The sequence below is a fragment of the Podarcis tiliguerta genome (assembly GCF_965153285.1).
Source record: "Podarcis tiliguerta genome assembly, chromosome: 1".
NCBI classification, from domain to species: Eukaryota; Metazoa; Chordata; class Lepidosauria; order Squamata; family Lacertidae; genus Podarcis; species Podarcis tiliguerta.
In genome coordinates, this window is record NC_139534.1 from 43,757,330 (window position 1) to 43,774,955 (window position 17,626).

At 49.0% G+C, this 17,626-nt stretch overlaps 1 protein-coding gene across 1 annotated transcript; it reads right to left on the reverse strand.

Moving 5' to 3' along the window:
* Window positions 1-1,250: 1,250 nt before the first annotated feature.
* Window positions 1,251-12,598, reverse strand: EN1 (engrailed homeobox 1). Its single transcript, XM_083441944.1, has 4 exons — window positions 12,259-12,598; window positions 10,836-10,907; window positions 7,795-8,829; window positions 1,251-2,464 (listed from the first exon to the last, which is right to left on the reverse strand). The coding sequence occupies exons 3-4, from the start codon at window positions 8,624-8,626 to the stop codon at window positions 2,148-2,150; spliced, it is 1,149 nt and encodes a 382-aa protein (XP_083298070.1). The 5' UTR covers window positions 8,627-8,829; window positions 10,836-10,907; window positions 12,259-12,598; the 3' UTR covers window positions 1,251-2,147.
* Between the last annotated feature and the right edge of the window lie 5,028 nt (window positions 12,599-17,626).

Genomic DNA, 17,626 nt, shown 5'->3' on the forward strand with positions numbered 1-17,626 from the left:
CTGAGATCCGGGACAAGAAAAGAAAGAAAGAAAAAAAGAAAGAAAGAAAGAGGGCGCCCGGCTTTGAGGTCACGCCCAGATGCCCACAAGGTACTTGACAATTTCATGGAAGAGTCACCAGAACACAAAATTAATACTGAGCTCCTACGACCGCGGTGTCTCCAAGCAAATTAAAAATGGTGTCTGTTCTTAATAATGTTGGCCTGCCAGAGAAGGCGGATTTATCCACCTGCTCGTAACTGTTAGTTCAAGTGGCCGTCCTCATGGGCACGGGGGAACTCTCTTGGAAAGCGAGGCCATTTGCTCCATCTCAGTGTTGGGGGTGGGGGGGGGAGGAGGAGTTAAAAAAAAATCCCTAACATTAAAAGGCCGAATTTACTTAAACATTTTTAAAAGGCAATGGCTGCTGGAAGAAGGCCGCGGAGGGAAACCTAATCCCCCCCCCCGCCCCGCCATTCATTATGCCGCGCTGCTAAGCAACCGTCTGCAAAGTACCGATCATTTCCCCTCCCCTCCTCCCCTCTCCCTCTCCTGCCTCTATTGCTCTTCCTGGCGAAAAAGCGCCTCAGTAGAAATTCAATATAATCTTGGATGCGAGGCAGGGAGCTGTCAGACAAATTTCTCTCCAACCCATCCTGGAACTCGAAGGAGCCAGGAAATTTCATGACATTATTAGCTTTCATTCATTTCATATTCACACACAAACACACAAATATATCATCTCTGGAACCGAAGCACCTATTTCTAGATCTTTGGTGGTGTTCAGTCTTCCTCCACAAATATTATACACCAGCTCAGCCTAAGCATATCCCGTTGAAACAAGTTAGCCCGGAAGATAAAAGTCCCTTCTCTTCCCAAGGGACTTAGGCTGAGATTTTGGGTTGTTGTTGGGTGTGGGGGTTTTTTTGGGAGGGGGTAGGTCCATTGCACTCAGTAAGACTCATTTCTAAGTAAACATGCTCAGAGCCGGGCAGTTAGTAGGACTGCAGTTCATTGGATTGGGGCCCTACTATCCCACCCAGGGATCCAACAGCGAGGGAAGAAGCTGAGAGCAAATGAGCAAGGGAAACAAGACGTTGGTTAAAAAAAAATTCTCCCCACTTAAAAATAATAATCTGGGAGAGATATATGCCAGATAGTTTTAGAGATAAATGTATATAAAGAATAAGAAGAACAGGGTATTTTAATATATTAATGTATTAAAGGGGGAGTGGGGTTGGAGAACAGAGAAGAATTACAGAATCGGTATATATCCTGAACACAATCTACACTTTATTTCAGACTACAGATTTCTGAACATAAGAAAAAAATCTTTGGCTTGCAGCAAGGGGTTCAGTCTCGCAGTCTGTGGGTCATAGTGTTATTGTTCTTACTCGGTAGGGTGGGGGGGGAGAGAAGAAGGAGGAGGAGGAAGAGGAAGAAGAAGAAAAAGAAACACCACACGCACACGCACGAAATGAAAGAGAGGGAGAAAGGCACACACGAAAACGCGACAGGGAAAAGAAGAAAGGGGGAGCAGGGAAGTCGGGAAGAGCCAGACAATTTTTTTTAAAATCAGGAGGCTGAAAGGGGGGGCTGGAGGAGTTGAGAGCTATAATTAAGAAAAAGAAGACGGGGGGGGGGGAGACCAAAGTGGAGCTGGTGGGCGGGGAGGGGGGAGATCAACGGCTGAGCGAATAGAAAAACGCTACACATCATTATCATCATCATCATTTCTTACCTGAAATTAAATATATACAAGATCATACGATGTTTGGCTATATAGATAACTTTTTGTTTGTAAGTGTTCGGGGTTTTCGTTTTGTTTTAAATCGGAATCCTTATAACTATGAATAGACAATAAATTTGATTCTTTTCTCTCTCTTAAATAGCACCCTTCCAAGTCCCCCACAACTGTGTGTCACTGCAGGAAAGAAGTCCTTTTGTGTTTGTCGTGTGTTTTGTCTTTTCCCAAATTGTCCTCTCGCGCTCTCTCTCTTTTTAATTGTTCCTCTTTGCTTTGTATGGTTATTCTTTGTCTTCCCTGGCGATCAGGTTCATAATAATAATAATAATAATATAATTATAATAATTATAATAATAATATTAAGCATCAAAAAACGAAAAAACAAAATAAACCCGACAAGGTCTGTGCTCTCCGGGCGCGCTCACTCGCTGTCCTCTTTGTCTTGCACGGTAGTGGTGGAATGATTGTAGAGTCCCTGCGCCATGAGGTGCAGCGCCAGGCCGTTCTTGATGCCCGTGGCCTTCTTGATCTTGGCGCGCTTGTTCTGGAACCAGATCTTGATCTGCGACTCGTTGAGGCTGAGCTCCTGCGCCAAAGTCTGCCGCCTCTGCTCGGTGATGTAGCGGTTCGCCTGGAACTCCGCCTTGAGTCTCTGCAGCTGCTCCGCCGTGAAAGCGGTGCGAGGCCGCTTGTCCTCCTTCTCGTTCTTCTTCTTCTTCAGCTTCCTCGTGCGGGGACCTACAAAGGGGGGGGGTGCGAGGGGTGGAGGAGGGAGGGAGAGAGAGAGAAACACACACACGCACACAAAGGGGAAGGAGGAGGGGGTGAGGGGCACGAGAGAGAAAAGGGGACAGCAGTTGCCAGGTCAGAAGCATTCCCAAAACACACACACACACACACATGCAACACATATAGAGGGGAGCCTGCCACATGGGAGCAACGCCGGGCATTCCGGAAATTGGGGAGACTCTGTTTTGAAGGAAAGGGGGGCGCCTCCTTTCCCCTTTCCAAAAGGGGCACCCGGCAACCGTGATGGATGGGCAGGGTCAGAACTGATCTGCTTGGATTTCCCCCAACCCACATATATCCTACGTCTTTTCCTCCACTGTTTAAAACGTGGGTGCATTTCTCCCCCACCCCACATCCTTCAGGACGCCTGTTTCCACTACCACCCCTGCGCTTTTCAAAACAGTCTAGGCCCTTCTTCGTCCCAAGTTCTGTGCGAGTACATTAGAAGAGCAGCGTCGCCCACTTTTAGCTGGCGCGAAGGAGAAGACGCCAAGGAAGAAAGGCGAGAGGGGCGAGATGGGAAGCAAAGAAACAAAGGGGAGTGGGGCGGAAAATCCAAAGGGAAACGTTTGTCAGGATAGGTATTGGTCAGGCCCTCGGATGCTTCTGCTAACTTTTCCCCGTCCGGGCCCAAGCTCAATTGTTTGATCGCACCAGATCTAAAGCAGTTTTCTATTGATCACCATCTATCTGTCTATCCATCTATCTATATCTGCGGATAGACAGTTTGAGAAAGAGACTGAGAGGTAGATCAATCAGTTAATTTGGATTTATCAAGTCTGGTGCAGCTGGAATCACGCACACATTTCTAATACACAAAATATACGTATGGGAGAGGCGGTGTTTTGGCCCTCTTCCCCTTAAATGCTCTCATCTCTTAAAGGCAAAGCGTCTTAACTTTACAGCACACACTTGGAAAGTGGGGGAGAAGTCTGACTAATTAGTTATGAGCTTCAGCAAAAAGTATCAGAAAGTTTCTTTAAAAAAAAACACACAAATACACACACACAGCTTCCTCAGCAGATGGCTGCGTTAGGGAAGCGGGCTCCTCACTTATGGGCCTTCGCTGCAGTTTATATTCATTTAGGAAAGCGTGGGATTCCTGGATTTGTTTTGTTTTTAAAAATCAAACATACAGCATTTCCGGCGCTGCTAGAGTTAAATAGTACGTGTTAGAGGTAACACCCCAGGAAACCTTTCCCAACGTCATTCACCCTCAACATACATGTTTACTACAAGGACATGTTTGAAATAATGCAACCAGAAAGTTCTCGCTGAATTGTAAGCATCGAGGTAAACAGACTTAAAGACTGGACCCAAAACAAACACTGCAAGCTGTTTACGAAGCGGGTTCTGTTGTTGCTTGGGCTGGGCCTAACGGTACCACTAGCAGGCACGAAGAGTAACAGCGTAGGCCTCACCCTGTCTACTCGGGAGCAAGTCATACCGAATTTTATTACGCCCCATTAAATTCGGCAGGATCAGCTTCGTAGTAGAAGCTGCTCAGACGGCGCTGGAGGTTCTTATGCGCCGGGACAACACCGGATTTTAAATCTGTTTTGATCCGCAGCGGGACCCAGACTTTCCTCCTCCAAATCAAACCAAGGCGTCCCTCGACAAAGCAAGCCTGGGAAGTTGTATATGTGTGTGTTTAATTTATATTTAATATTATAATTTTGAATTTCATTATTTTCTAAAACAAAAAACAAAAAAACATCAGGCAATAAATTTAGGCAAGACTCTCGGATTATAAATACCTATTTCAATGTGTGCTCAGCTGTAGACTCATACCTCTTTCCCCTCACAGACAGAAAATAAATTTCTTATTTTGGGAAACTAAGCAACCCCTATTGCAAGCTGGTCCAAAGGCAGCTACTACTACTACTACTACTGATGATGATGATGATGATGATAAGGGAAAATAAATTGCGCTGGATGCTCATTTTTTGAAGCCTGCCGCAAAAGTATATTCTGCAAACGCAAATACACAATTCCAGACAAACCCTCAACTCCTACAATGACTAGGGGAACACTTCACTGAAACCGCTGGTCTCCACTCCACCAAAACCCCTCCAATAAAAGCCGCAGATAAATATATTTTCAAGTGGAGGGCGTTCCTACATTATCTTTCACTGAGAGATCTGGCCCAGCCGGTGTCCTCACGTTCAAAATGCACATCTCTTAAAAACAACGAAACGCGCTCAAGGCTGCTTCCTCGAAGTCCGCGCGTTTCTGCTTAGAAGCAGATTCCCAGCAATTTAATATCAACACATCTTGGCCTCGCAGGACTCCAAAACTAGACCCATAGCCTTGGAGGAGCCCTCGGAAATTAAGGCAAATTGTTCTGGATCCCTTCTCGTTTCTAAGCGCGCTCTCTCTCTTTCTCTGTTAAAGGAAATGGGTGGGAAACTTTTTTAAAAAATTGCAGGAGTGGAGGGAGATAGACTGGAGGAAGTAAATCGTCCCCTTAAAAGAATTCGAGCACTTTAGGCATCAGCCAAGGACTCCGAAACCGTGTGTCCCGAATAAGTACTGGAATAAATCTAGACAGATCCTTGTTTAAGTCGTTGTCGTTCAGACATCGTCTTTCCAAAGCCGCCTTGTTTTTGCTTTGTTGGGAAATGTATCAAATACAAATTATTTTAGGGAAGGGATATATTCATACGTGGGTAAGATTCCCCTCTTCAAAGCAGTTTATACCGTGAAGGGGATTCAAAAAGAGTACCTTAAAACGCTATTTTTTAAAATTACGCAAACACGAATATTTTTTTTAAAGGGTACAAAATGAAAATGTAGCCTTCCTCCGAAGATCGCCAGCTTTGGGGCCAGTCGCTTGAACGTGAGGAAAACCTTCTCCGGTCAGCAGGCCGCAAAAGTAGCTCTGAGAAGCCCGGCTGCTTTCAAAACCAGGCTTAAAAATATATAGATGAGAGAAAGAGAGAGAGACGGCTGAATAAACTACAGAAAGGGATTAAACAGAGCCGGCTGAATAAATCTCAAGATATTTCCCCAGTCCCCTCATTTACGGAAAATAACAACAGCCAAGAGAAATTTCCTAGCGGCGAAAAGCTCTTTTGGGGGCTGAGATTTTTGGCCGGGGGATAGATGGTCGCTGCTCGGATCTCTCTGTTCAGTGGGGAGCAGATTCTAAAGGAGCCGTTCCCAAGAAGCGGGCAGATCTCGGGTGGGGGGCGTGAGAAAGCGAGAGGCGGTGGGGGCAACTGCCAGTCTCAAGAGATCAACACCCCCTATTTCGCATCCAGGGAAAGGTGGGCTAAGAGGAGGGCTTGGTGGGGGGGCCTAGCCGGCTTCGGAGAGGGCCCACCGTCCAGAGCAGCCGCTGCAGCCTCTCTCAAGGAGAGGCCCGTCCTGGCCTCTCCAGGGAGCCGGGGCGCTGTCTTTGCAGGGTGCCGCTGCCGGTGGTGGTGGGGAGCCTTCCTATCAAAACACACTTTGCAAGGCAGCGGCCCTGGGAAAGCAGTAATAAAATCATTGCAGTTGGCCGCGGAAGGTAGAGCTGACAGCTCAATCACTCAATCAATCCGTTTAGTCAATCAAAGTGGCTTTTCTGAGTTCCAAGGAGCGGGGATGTGTCAATAGCGGCGTGATCGAGATGGCTGGTGCTGATAGCGGAGGACTGATCAGTCGCCGGCAGAAAGGAGTTCATAAAGAGCCCCGAGCCGGGGCTGGTGAGGTTGGGGGGCTGTGGGAGAGAGGGATGGACGGAGTGGGGCGAAGAAGGCGACCCGGGAGCGCACCCGGCCGGAGCTCCTTCGCCACCAGCCTCCCATCGCCCAGCTCCACAGCCTGCCTTTCTCGTTCGGCCCTGGAAGTTGACAGGAGCGCAAAGGCGAGCGGTCGCCCTTTTCGGGCGCTTTCGCGGGCGCTGACCCGGAGCGCCTCCCTCGCTCGACTCCTTCGCCCTTACGGGTTGGAGGGGCTGATTCAGAGAGACAGACCCCCCCCCCCCGCGCTCCTTTCTCTCCCTCTCCTCTCGTCACTCTTCTTCCCACACCTCCTTTCCCGGAAGGATTTAAACCCTCCCCTGGAAACCGAAGATTCCTCAACCTCCGAGCGGGATCGAGGATTCTGGGGGGTTTTTTATTGGGGTGGGGATGTGGGGGGCTACTAGGGGGGAGGACACCTTTATTCTCAAGGCAGCATCTGGGGCGGGAGGGAGAACCGGCTGCTGGGAAGCGCGAAAATGCCGGCTACGGGGTGGGAATTGCTCCCGGTCTGGAAGACGGGAATGGAAAAATGAAGGCCTAGGGGCCTAGATTCTTGTGCTCCGCTGCCGGGAGGCCTCCGCGGGTTTCCCAAGAAAGCCCTTTCCTTTTCTGTTCTATCTCTCTTTCTCTTTCTCTTTCTCACACACTTCCTCTTTCTTTTTCGGCCCCCGCCAGTGCCAGTTCCTTTAAAAACGCATCCTTCACACGGCAACACTTGTCTCCTTCACTCCTCAATTGCACAGCAGCGAATGTTTCTGAACAACAACAAAAGCACTGATTGTCTGCAGCCACGTCCCACACCAAAATCACTAATTTTTTCCCCAGCCATAGATATATCCGGAAAAAAGTTTTAGAAAGCACACTATGGTTTATGCCCCCTTCCTAACTACAGAAAGAGAGAGGCACCCCGCCCACCCTTCAAGGCCTGAAAAGGAAAGAGAGAGACGGCGGCGTGGGCCCTCCAATCTCTCCAGGTTCTGCCTCCACTAGAGACACGTCCACGGACCTCCCTGCCCAGGTTGCGGACATCCTCGGGGGGCATTTCGGTCGCAGCTCCGCCGCAAGCTGCTTCGGGCCGAGGGGGAAATCACCAAGCAGCCTCGGCCCCGCTCTTTTGCACCCTAAGACTGCAGTCTCCGAAGGGCAAGGCTGGCCGGGGGGGGCGCAAAAGACGCTCTTGAACACCAAAGCCCCGCAAACCTCGGAGTGGGGCACCCTAAGAAAATGCAGGGTTCTGGGGCGGGCGAGGGAGGGGAATAGCCGACTCAGTCCCACAAAACTCCTAAATAGTCTCAAGCGGCCACCTCCCATCTGCTTAATCCAGCGCAGTTTGGGATCCCTCGGCGCGCTCTGCGCCTCAAGTCTTAGCGCACCGTCAGGGTGGCCGGTTTAGGGGCTTGGCTTCCTGGGTTCGGAGGGATGGTTAACGCTCCCCGCAGGATTACACTCATATCACAGAGAGATAGATATATATATATATAGAAATGGCAGGTGTATATATAAGACAGGGGGGAAGGGGGCAACGCTGAAGGCACGGAAGAGGATTCTTACCCGAGGATGGTCTGTCTGAATACCTAGTGCAGTAAACCCAGGCAGGCCAAACCAGCGGCTGTTGAGAATCGCTCTTGGCAACAGCTCCTCCATTATTGGAGCCCATGAGCAGGATGGCGGGGTTGGCGTGCTCCCCGTACTTCGCCGGGTTAGTTCCACTCCCTTCCGAGCAGGAGGAGGAGGAGGAGGAAGAGGAAGAGGAGGAGGAGGAGGAGATGGGGGGCTTGGCCGTCCCTAGCGCTGCGGCCGCCGCGGCGGGGCTGGCTTTGGAGGCCGTGGAGGAGCTGTCGGGGCTCCCGTGCGACTCCGCGCTAAGGTTGGGGGGCCTGCCGAGCAGAGGGTTGACATTTTCTCTACCTGAGCTGGCCGCGCGGTCAAGGTCCCTGTCCCGGCCGCCGCCCACGCCGCCGCCGGCGCCACCTCCTCCTCCTCCGGCCGCAGTCCCGGCCAGGAGCAAGAGCTGCTCTTTCTTGCAGCCAAAGTCCGGCCTCAGGATGTTGTCGATGAAAAAGTTGGTGGTGCGGTGCTGTTGCTGCTGCTGCTGCTGCGGAGGCGGCGGCGGCCGCTGCTGCTGCGGAGGCGCCTGATGCTGCTGCTGCTGCTGCTGCTGCGGGAGATGGTGCTGGTGGTGCGGAGGGTGGTGGTGGTGGTGCGGGTGGAGAGGCAGGGACACGAGGCACGGCGCGGCCGGGGACAGGGGAGCGTGGCTGCCGGGAGACAGCGGCACGCTCTCGCCATCGCTGCCGCTGGCGCTGGGGCTGCTGCTGCTGGGGCGGCTGCCGGGAGTCGGAGCAGAGTCTCGCAGACTTTTACTGTCCGTCTGCTCTTCCATAGTCAGCTGCCAGCTCCGCAGATGGGCGTCTTGGCTCGTCTTCCACTTCTTCACTCGAGGTCCCCCCCTCCACCTACCACCACCACGCCTCACTTTTCCGGGCGGTGGCAGGGTAGTTGGGTCCTCGCTGCTGCTGCTGCTGTTGTTCTTGGAAAGATGGGGGAAATGCAAAATAAAATCCACTTGTTGGCTCGCCGAGGAATCTAGAGAGAGATATCCAAAGGCTCAGACATTTGGAGCGATTCGCGCTTTTGGGGCAGTTGTTTTATATTTCCTCTCTCGCTCTCTCTTTCTCTCTCCCCCTCCCTCTCTCTCTCACCCCTCTTCCGAAAGAGAGAGGGGGGTGAGAGAGAGAGAGAGACCAAAACAAAACCAGCCCCCCCCAAAGTCCTCCCCCTCCCCGCAAGTCTTCTCACAATCTACCCATCTTTCTCCGAGCGCCGCAGCTTTGGGGTTTCCCCAAATGTCAGAGTCCGCTTTGCCCACGGATCAGCCTTGGCAGATGCTTTAATCGCCCGCTCGCACGTGCATCTTTTCCTCCCACCTTTCCTTCCCCCACTTCTCCTTTAAAAAAAAAAAAGCAAAAAAAGAAAGCAAAAATCTCTGACAGCTCCGATCTTGCAACAAACTCTCCTTAAAAAATCTCTCAGCCACACTTTTTTTTCATTCCGACCGGAAGCACGTGAGGATGGCCCGCACGTGGAAAGAGCCAATGAGCAGCCCGGGAATTCTGTGACGCCCCTGACGTCGGCCAATGAGCTGCATTGGAACTTTGCAGTTACATTATCCAAGGGGCTGGCTGATTCAGAGCGAACGAGAGAGAGAGAGGGAGACCTGGGGAGCTTTGCGCTTTCCATGGCGCATCCTTTCTAGAGTCTGCTTCTCCTTCCCTTTTCCCTCCTGCCCAGGACTTTTCATTTACTTATGCTTCTCAACAAGCAAATATCCAAATCAACCCCACAAACAACGTGTTGAAACTCCACAAGATGATTGTGTATCTTCTGAGGTTCGGAAAAGAAATTCGGAATGAAATCTTTCCTCTGTTGTTTATTATTATTATTTCTAAAGAGTAGATGCTAAATTCTTTATAGAATGCTTTTCTAAATTCGAAACAAAACAAAACACGTTTATGGGGTGGAAGTGTATTCTGAGTATGACTAGTAACCTAACCAATTATGAAATCTCTGTTCCAATCCAAACAGATTTATCAATACTCTGTGTATGTTTGCGGTGGCAGATATGGTTTGTGTCCGCTGTTTTTTGTTTTAAACTTTAAAAAAGGACATAGATGAGCTTTGTCAAAAAGACCATGCAGGGAGTTTCTAAAAGACTAAAAGGGCTCGACCCAACACTTTCCAGATTCATTGATTTAAAATAGGAAAGTGGCTGAGCAATCCTGAGCACAGGTGGACTCAGGAACAGATCAGTGGAATTTTTTCCTGGTATGTGTGTGCATAGGATTGCAGACTTAAGCACATGCTCCCCTCTCACTATTTTTTTTAAAACAACGACAACAACACCCAAACCAAACACGATGGTTAAACGCTGACTTTTGGGCAAGCACTCTTGTCAATTCCAGGGAACATTTATCAATATTTCTTTCTTGCAGATAATTCTATCAGCGTGCATATGCCCCCATAATGTCCTCACTCATTAACAGGTGGCATTTAAAAGAACAGGAAAATAGTTGGAGAGCTGAGTGTCGGTTTAAAGGATAGTGTATTCAATCTTAGCCTAACCTGCGGTTGAACGTGCAGGTACAAAAGCGGCCAATTTATCAGCTGGTTCGTTTACATGATAGTGACGGGCCAATGTTACACACACACGTGATATGAAAGAACACTGAAAAACAAATCATCCTCATAAAAACTAATAACAATAATCCAAACTGGATTCATTTAGTTTATTCGCACGCTGAGATTTTTATTTTTTTTGCAGACAAAACAGGATTGGTCTGTTGTTGCTTTTCGTTTGCACCACGTTGCCCTCTAATATAATGTTATCCTTGCTTTAATCATTTTTGCATGGATCATTTATTGTCTGCAACGCATTCTTCCCTCTCTCTCTCTCACGCACACACACACGCTTCCCCTTCCTGGTCAAAACGTAACACTGTTATGAAATATTAAAACTGCTTTTTTAATGGAGAGGAGCTGAGAAGGATTCGCTGGGTCCCCGTGGTGGCGATTTATGAGGCCACAAGTTTTACCTTTCAGTGACTCCGCGTCAATTCCAGGTGTTCATAAACATTCTGAGGCTGCAGGTGGAAAGGCCTGAAAACCTGTTCACAGAATAGAGAGACAGAAGATCGGAGTCACGTGACTTGATTGTTATTTTTCTCTCATCCCCCCCTTTAATTCTCCCTTTTTATTTCTGAAATTGATTTGCAATGGACGCATCCTATAATTTCAATTCTCTTTCTCTCTGTGTGTGTGCGTGCATGTATATATATGTATACAGGATATGTGTGCATGCAGGTACACGTACATGTGCAAGCACGTTTATTTTAAACAAAAATTAAAAACTCCAAAATCACTGAAACGAGGAGATCCCCCCCTCAAGGAACTCCAAGAAAGAGTAACTGTTTCTTAATAACTGGATTAGAGTATTCTACAGCGCAACGACTTTAAATCGCGGTTATTCGAGAAAGACCCACGAGAAGGCCCATTTTCAAAGCAACTTCAAGCATATGTATATGTACATTCGTATACATATTTACGTTACAACCTGGCAGAGGAGACTCGACGCAAGCCCACAAAAGCCCCCAACATTAAATTAGCCACATCTCGCTATTCCCAAATCTCCTCGGATTTAGCCAACCCCCTCCCCATTTCCCTAAATTTGGGTTTTATTTATATTTTAGTTCGCCAAAGGAGGGGGGAGGACAAAAAATTGAAATCTTTATCCCAAAAGCGAGCGTGGGTACTTAATTAAATTCTAATTAGGACACTATCAATATCCCATTTAGCTGCGTAGCCTTTGTGCGCCTCAGTCCCTTTCAGAGTCGTAAATGGGGGCCCGCCGCCTTATCTCGCCTGCAAAGAGACGCCTTGAGAAGGGCTGCGAAAGATAATTTATAGGTTTTAATTACTCTTCATTCCGCCTGATCAGCTTGGCGTTCATCAGAAGACGGCGAATAAAACCTGGTCAAAAAGCACTGTCACTATTCCCTGGCACGGCGCTTAATCAAAGTAAGCAGGGCCCCTATTACACGCTGCGCGCCTCTCCACGTAATTTCCCAGCTGCTGATAAAGCTGGTTGAATAATGCTGCAGTCCTTCGGAGACACCATTTACAGAAATGACTTTATTGACGGCTTAACGTCGGTAATTCATTTTACCTTTCATGGAGTGGGAGCCCGGATTTGTTACAGTAATGGGATGATAAATGCGCTGGCGGACCCATAGCTTTGATTAGGCACTGGAATACACACGCGCACACGCGCACACACGCGCGCGCGCGCATTCAAACGCGCGCCATCCCGAAATGGGCCAAAACCGGGCAGCGAGAGAACTTGCCAAACCAGCCCCGACCTGCCACTAGGAAGGCTGGCTGGCTGGCTGGCTGGCTGGCTGGCTGGCTGGCTAGATGGATGGATGGAAGGAAGGAAGGAAGGAAGGAGCCTCCGCTTACCTGCATAGCACCAGGGGTTTGCTGAAACTCCTCCGGTCCTTCCTGGAGGGGGGAGGAGGAGGAGGAGGGTCGTCCTGGAGAATTCAGGGGTTCTCCGTCTTGTGCGGGCATCTGCTGGGTTTGGGGTTTGGTGGGTGGCCAAATGAAGGGAGGAGGAGGTTCCGAGGAGGGGTGGGGTGCGGGAAACTAACGACTGCAACTTTTTATGGCTGCTCCTATGACACTCTCGAACACAGAGCTGTTGTGAGTTAACGAAGAGAAGCCCACCTACTCCATCCGTCAAGTAGGAAAGGAACAACCACTACCACGACCACCACAAAAGCCTGCTCCCCCGCTTTGAATTTTGGATGGCTCCTTATTCGTGGGCCCAGTCTGTACATTTTTTTTTTCTTTTATAATCGCCAAACACAAGAGAAATTGGAGGTGGTGGTGACTGTTATCCTCCCAGTTCCAGAGTCTTGCATGGTATTTTGATTCTTCCTACATTGATCAGTATTAGACCTTTTTTTTTTTTTGTCCAAAGATAGAAAAATCAGACTCAAAGAACACTGTTCTTTCGATCTATATCTATCTAGCTATCTATGGTGCATTCATTAAAATAAGAATTTCAGTGGGGTGTTTTCCCCCCCTTTCCCCCTCTGCTTCCTTCTCCCCCTCCGTTTTTTTTGTTAATTAACCATGGAAAATAAGTCTGCTGCAACCAAAATAAGCCAAAAATAAAAATTACGAAAACGTGGCACGCTTTGAATTTTTAAGGATTAATAATAATAATAAAAGCAGCAGCAGAGTGTAGATTTAAAAAAAAAAAACCAGAGAGGGATGGCTAGAGTTTGTTTTTTCGATGTATATTTTATGCGATTCCTTCGGCCTACACAGGGTTGCATAGATTTCTACGGCAAGACAACGCCAGATTGCCAGATTTTAAAAAGATACCCCTTCTCCCCTGGACACGTGTGTGTACCCTGCGCCTCTCGCCAGGCTGGCCTTCGCCGTTTCCGTTTAGGAAGTATATATCGCCGCCTTTAATATACACGCTGATAATCCTATTTCTAGGGCCAGATCAGATCTCATTGGGGCCTTTGGTGAAGGACATAAATGAGTTGTTGCAATACAATAGATTTCATCCTTCCTACAGGGACTGGCTGACCAGAGGTTTTGTTAAAAGTGAATGCGAATAGATTTCTCCTACAAGTGCGGCATTATTATTATGAGCGGGAAGGTCAGGCTATACATTCCGGGTCCCCAAAGCCTATAGACCCGGAGAAATGCAGGGGGATCCCACGTCATTGTACCTGACAATCTTCTCAATAGGCTAATTCAATTAGCGCTCGGGGGATTCAGTCTTCATTGCAAAGGCAGAAGAAAGAGAGGGCGATGGAGGGAGCGGGGGGCGGGGGGGGGGGAGGCAGCCGTGGCCAGATCAACTTTTCGGGGGACCAACTGTGGGGGCCATCGCCGGATTAATTGCAAGACTCGGACCCGCGTGGAATTAAGACTGTTGCAATTTGGATTGTAAAATGTCTGGTTCCAAGACAAACAGACATGGATTCCTCTCTCTCTCCCGTCCCAGTCCCTATCCAGTCTTCCTCGACACCTATTTTGTTATGAGCAGTTAATTCTCCCGCTTCCGAAGTTATATGTGGGAACAGGCAGTATCACCAGGAATAATGATTTGAAACGAACAGTGAATTCGAAACACGTTTTAAGGAGGACTCTCTAAACAAGGCATCTGTGTGTGTGTGTGTGCGCGCGCGCGCGCCTCTCTCTCTCTCACACACACACACACACACGCACACAAACACACACAGCCCTCACCCTCTCACAGGACCGAAGGCGATGAGGGCAAGATTCAGGGAGTGATTACTGATTTTCCGCCCAACAACACAAGGAAGGTGGAGTTTCAATGGGAAGGGAGGCGTGTGTGTATGTGTGCAATTTTTATTTTTTTAATAAACAATAACAACATCTTTCCACCGTCTTTTCCCAGCTAGGTGAATTACAGAGCCCCATTCTGTGTGTGTGTGTGTGTGTGTGTGTGTGTGTTAGAAAGAGAGGAGAGAGGGAGAGGGAGAGAGGGAGAGAGATGCCCCCCTCCCTCCCTCCCCCCCTCCTCCCTCCTTTTCTCTCCCTACCTCTGTCCGGAAGCAGGCAGAGCCACCTGAGTGAGCTACCTCACCGCCGGCACAGGAAATGTTTCTTCCTTTCCCAGGTCCCCAGCAGGGAGGGCGTCCGAAGCGGCCAAGGCGACATCCTCCTCTCCAGAGCCGAGCCGACCCTCTCTCAGTAGCATTCTGCAGCCCGGCGTCCTTCCCCACCCCCCCACCCCGCACCCACCCCGACAATCTGGTTTAAGTTATTGGCGGGAGTGGGGAGGAACGCTGGGATGTCGGTGGAGGGGGGGGGGGTGCGGCTGAAGAAAGGTTTGCACGGGCAGGTCCCGGAGCTGCTCTGCTCCTAACCGTGGCGGCCAAAGACTTCCTCTCCTCCTCCCTCTCCCCACTCTTCAAACTCACCACCACCCCTGATCATTGGGGAGGAGTGCCCATCCATCCCGGCGAGGCTTAACCCTGGTTGGGCGTGTGTGTGTGTGTGTGTGTGTGTGTGTGTGTGTGTAGGAGTTCGCAAATAGAATCCTAACGGTGCCTGAGCATCAGGATAAGTGGGATCCTGGTCCAAAATGGTGATGGGTTGGGGGGAGGCCAGTCAGAGCACCCGACAGAATTAGAATTCCCCCATCCCCCCAACCCTGCCCTCTTTTTATTTTGCTCACTGGCTTTTGTCTCCGGACTGGAGGGTGTTGATTAGATGTGGAAGCTTTGATCATTCTAGTGCCTTATTGGGGGGGGGGGGAGAAGCTACAGATGAGTGCGCTCTCTCTCTCTCTCTCTCTCCGAAATGGAAGGGTTGTCTAGAGTTTAATAATGGGCAAGGATTACCTTTGCAACGACTTGTTTCTATGTGACAGGAGCAGAAGCTGCCCTTCCTTCTTCCTCCTCCTCCTTCCCCTGGAGTCCGGGGATATTATTAATTATTATTATTATTATTATTATTATTATTATTATTATTATTAATTTTGTAGCTTACAGCTCGGCGTGGGGTTGTTGGAAGTTTCATGCGTTTCCACCATCAGGAATTCAGGGCTTCCACACACACTCTCACTCTCTCACATACACACAAACACACCCACCCCGCACTTTTCCTGGTGAGGCCAGCAGGGGAGAAGAGGGAGCCTCCCCGATGCATGTGGGGTGAGGCAGAGCAGGCATGTGTCAGGTGGGCAGAATTTTGATCGACGGATTGATGGATATATATACGCATACGCACTTTTATGACGGCAGATGCGCTGCGTCTATCTAGGCGCACGAAATGAGTCCGTCTCCTTGCGTCTCCCCGTCCACGTCTGCGAGCATCGATACGTATCTCCCGACAGGATAGAGATGCGCTAGGAAACTTCGTCGGCAGCAACAAAAATAAATGCGACAGGGAGAAGGAAACGAAAGTGGCTGGCACGTTATCGGTCCTCACTTATGATCTGGACAATGGCAGAAAGATAATAAGCAGAAATCACAGGAGCCTAACAAGCAACCTTGCGCTCCCTTACTTACTCGCCGATGCTCTGAAACAATCGGGGGGTGTTGGTACACCTAATTTATTGAGGGGAATCAGTCAATAAATCCGTACAGCTGGATAAAAATGGAGACGTCCGTCTAGGGACGCGTTCCCCTAGCCCAAACTACTACAACAACAGCAACAACAGGAGATGTGTCTTGGCTTGTAATTTAAGACCGAATATGAACATGTATATATCCACCAGGCTGTCTGTCTGTCTTGATAAAGAGAGCGGGGAGGCAGAAAGTCATAAAGGTATTAGTGCCCACGAATGCAATTGACACATTGATACAGAATAGAAGGGAATCAGCAGTGAATATGAGCGGAAAATATTGCCCACCTTACAGACTGACGGATATGACACCCCCCTCATTGTACTGTATAATAAATCTATTTACTAGGTGGAAAACTTCCATACCTTCCTAGATAGATAGATAAATAGATAGATAGATAGATAGATAGATAGATATAAAGAGAGATCGAGAGAGATCTGTCCTGTAGGAATACTGTATATTTTTGTGTATCTAGTGAGCGATGGAGAGAGATATAATGTGCGCATATTAGAGGGATGTATTGTGAGAGATAAATATATATATTTTTGTATGTCAGCCTTTTCCTCCCTCCCTCCTTTCTGCAGGTCTCAAGTTCCCAAGCTTTACCCACAGCTACAATTTTTCGGGATTTATGTAAGGACCGTGTCACGGATTTGAGCGGGACTGAGGGAGGCTGCACTTTCTAAACATGCCTGCTGGGAAATAAGTCCCCTTTGAATCCAGCGAGGCGTAGCTCAGGATCGGGTGCGGGCCCACGGCTGCCTCTGGCAAATCTGGACAGCTCTGCTACATGCAGGAGGGCGAAGCTCGCGACTTGGAAGGAGAACGAAGAGGAGGGCAGAGAAGCCCCAGACACCAAATCGTATCCTTTAGTTCAAACGAATTAATTCTTCCCCCTCCTCTTCTGATAATAGCTTCTCCCCTTCCTCTGCATGGTAGGGGCGCTGGTGTTTCACCCATTTATCACCCATCTGGGACGATGACATTCACTTGTGCCCTAAACCTTCAGCCACCGATGGGGATACAAAGAGACAAAACAAACAAACAATCCTTAAAGGTTATTATTATTATTATTATTATTATTATTATTATTTTCTTCCAAGTTCCGATTTCTGATCCTAAATCCCTGGGCTTGGTTGGAAGTCAGCTCCACTGAAATTTAGAGGAGACGGGGTAAGAGGTATCCTGGATTTCAGTCCTCAGTTATGAAACAACTGCTTAAAAAACAACAACCGGGCGGTTTCTAAAAGCACCTAGGACATGAGCAGGACTCCTACTCCTGCAGAAGGGTAGTCACCGGCCCTCGAGGAAGCCCGAGCCAGGAAGCTAGTGTCCTCAACTCCTGAAGTTGGTCTGAGAATATTTGTGCAGCGTTAGGTTTGTTCTAATATTTTACATTGTAAACCGCCTTAGGTGCCTTGGCGGAAAGGCGGTATATAAATGCAACCGGCAAATAATAAATAATGTCCCGAGGGTGTGCTGTAGCAAGATGGCAGAGAAAGGAGCTGCCAGGTCAGGATTTTTTTTTGGGGGGGGGGGGAGCAGGTGTCCCCACTCATCAGGATGTACAGAAGAGATGGGGAGTCACACCCATTATCCATCGGAAACTGCCTTCACACAAAGTCTGAGCTCTTGGAGTGGTCTCAGGATCGACTAGCAGAGGCTCTCTAGGGCTTCGGACACCAGGATTGAACCCGGAGCCCTTT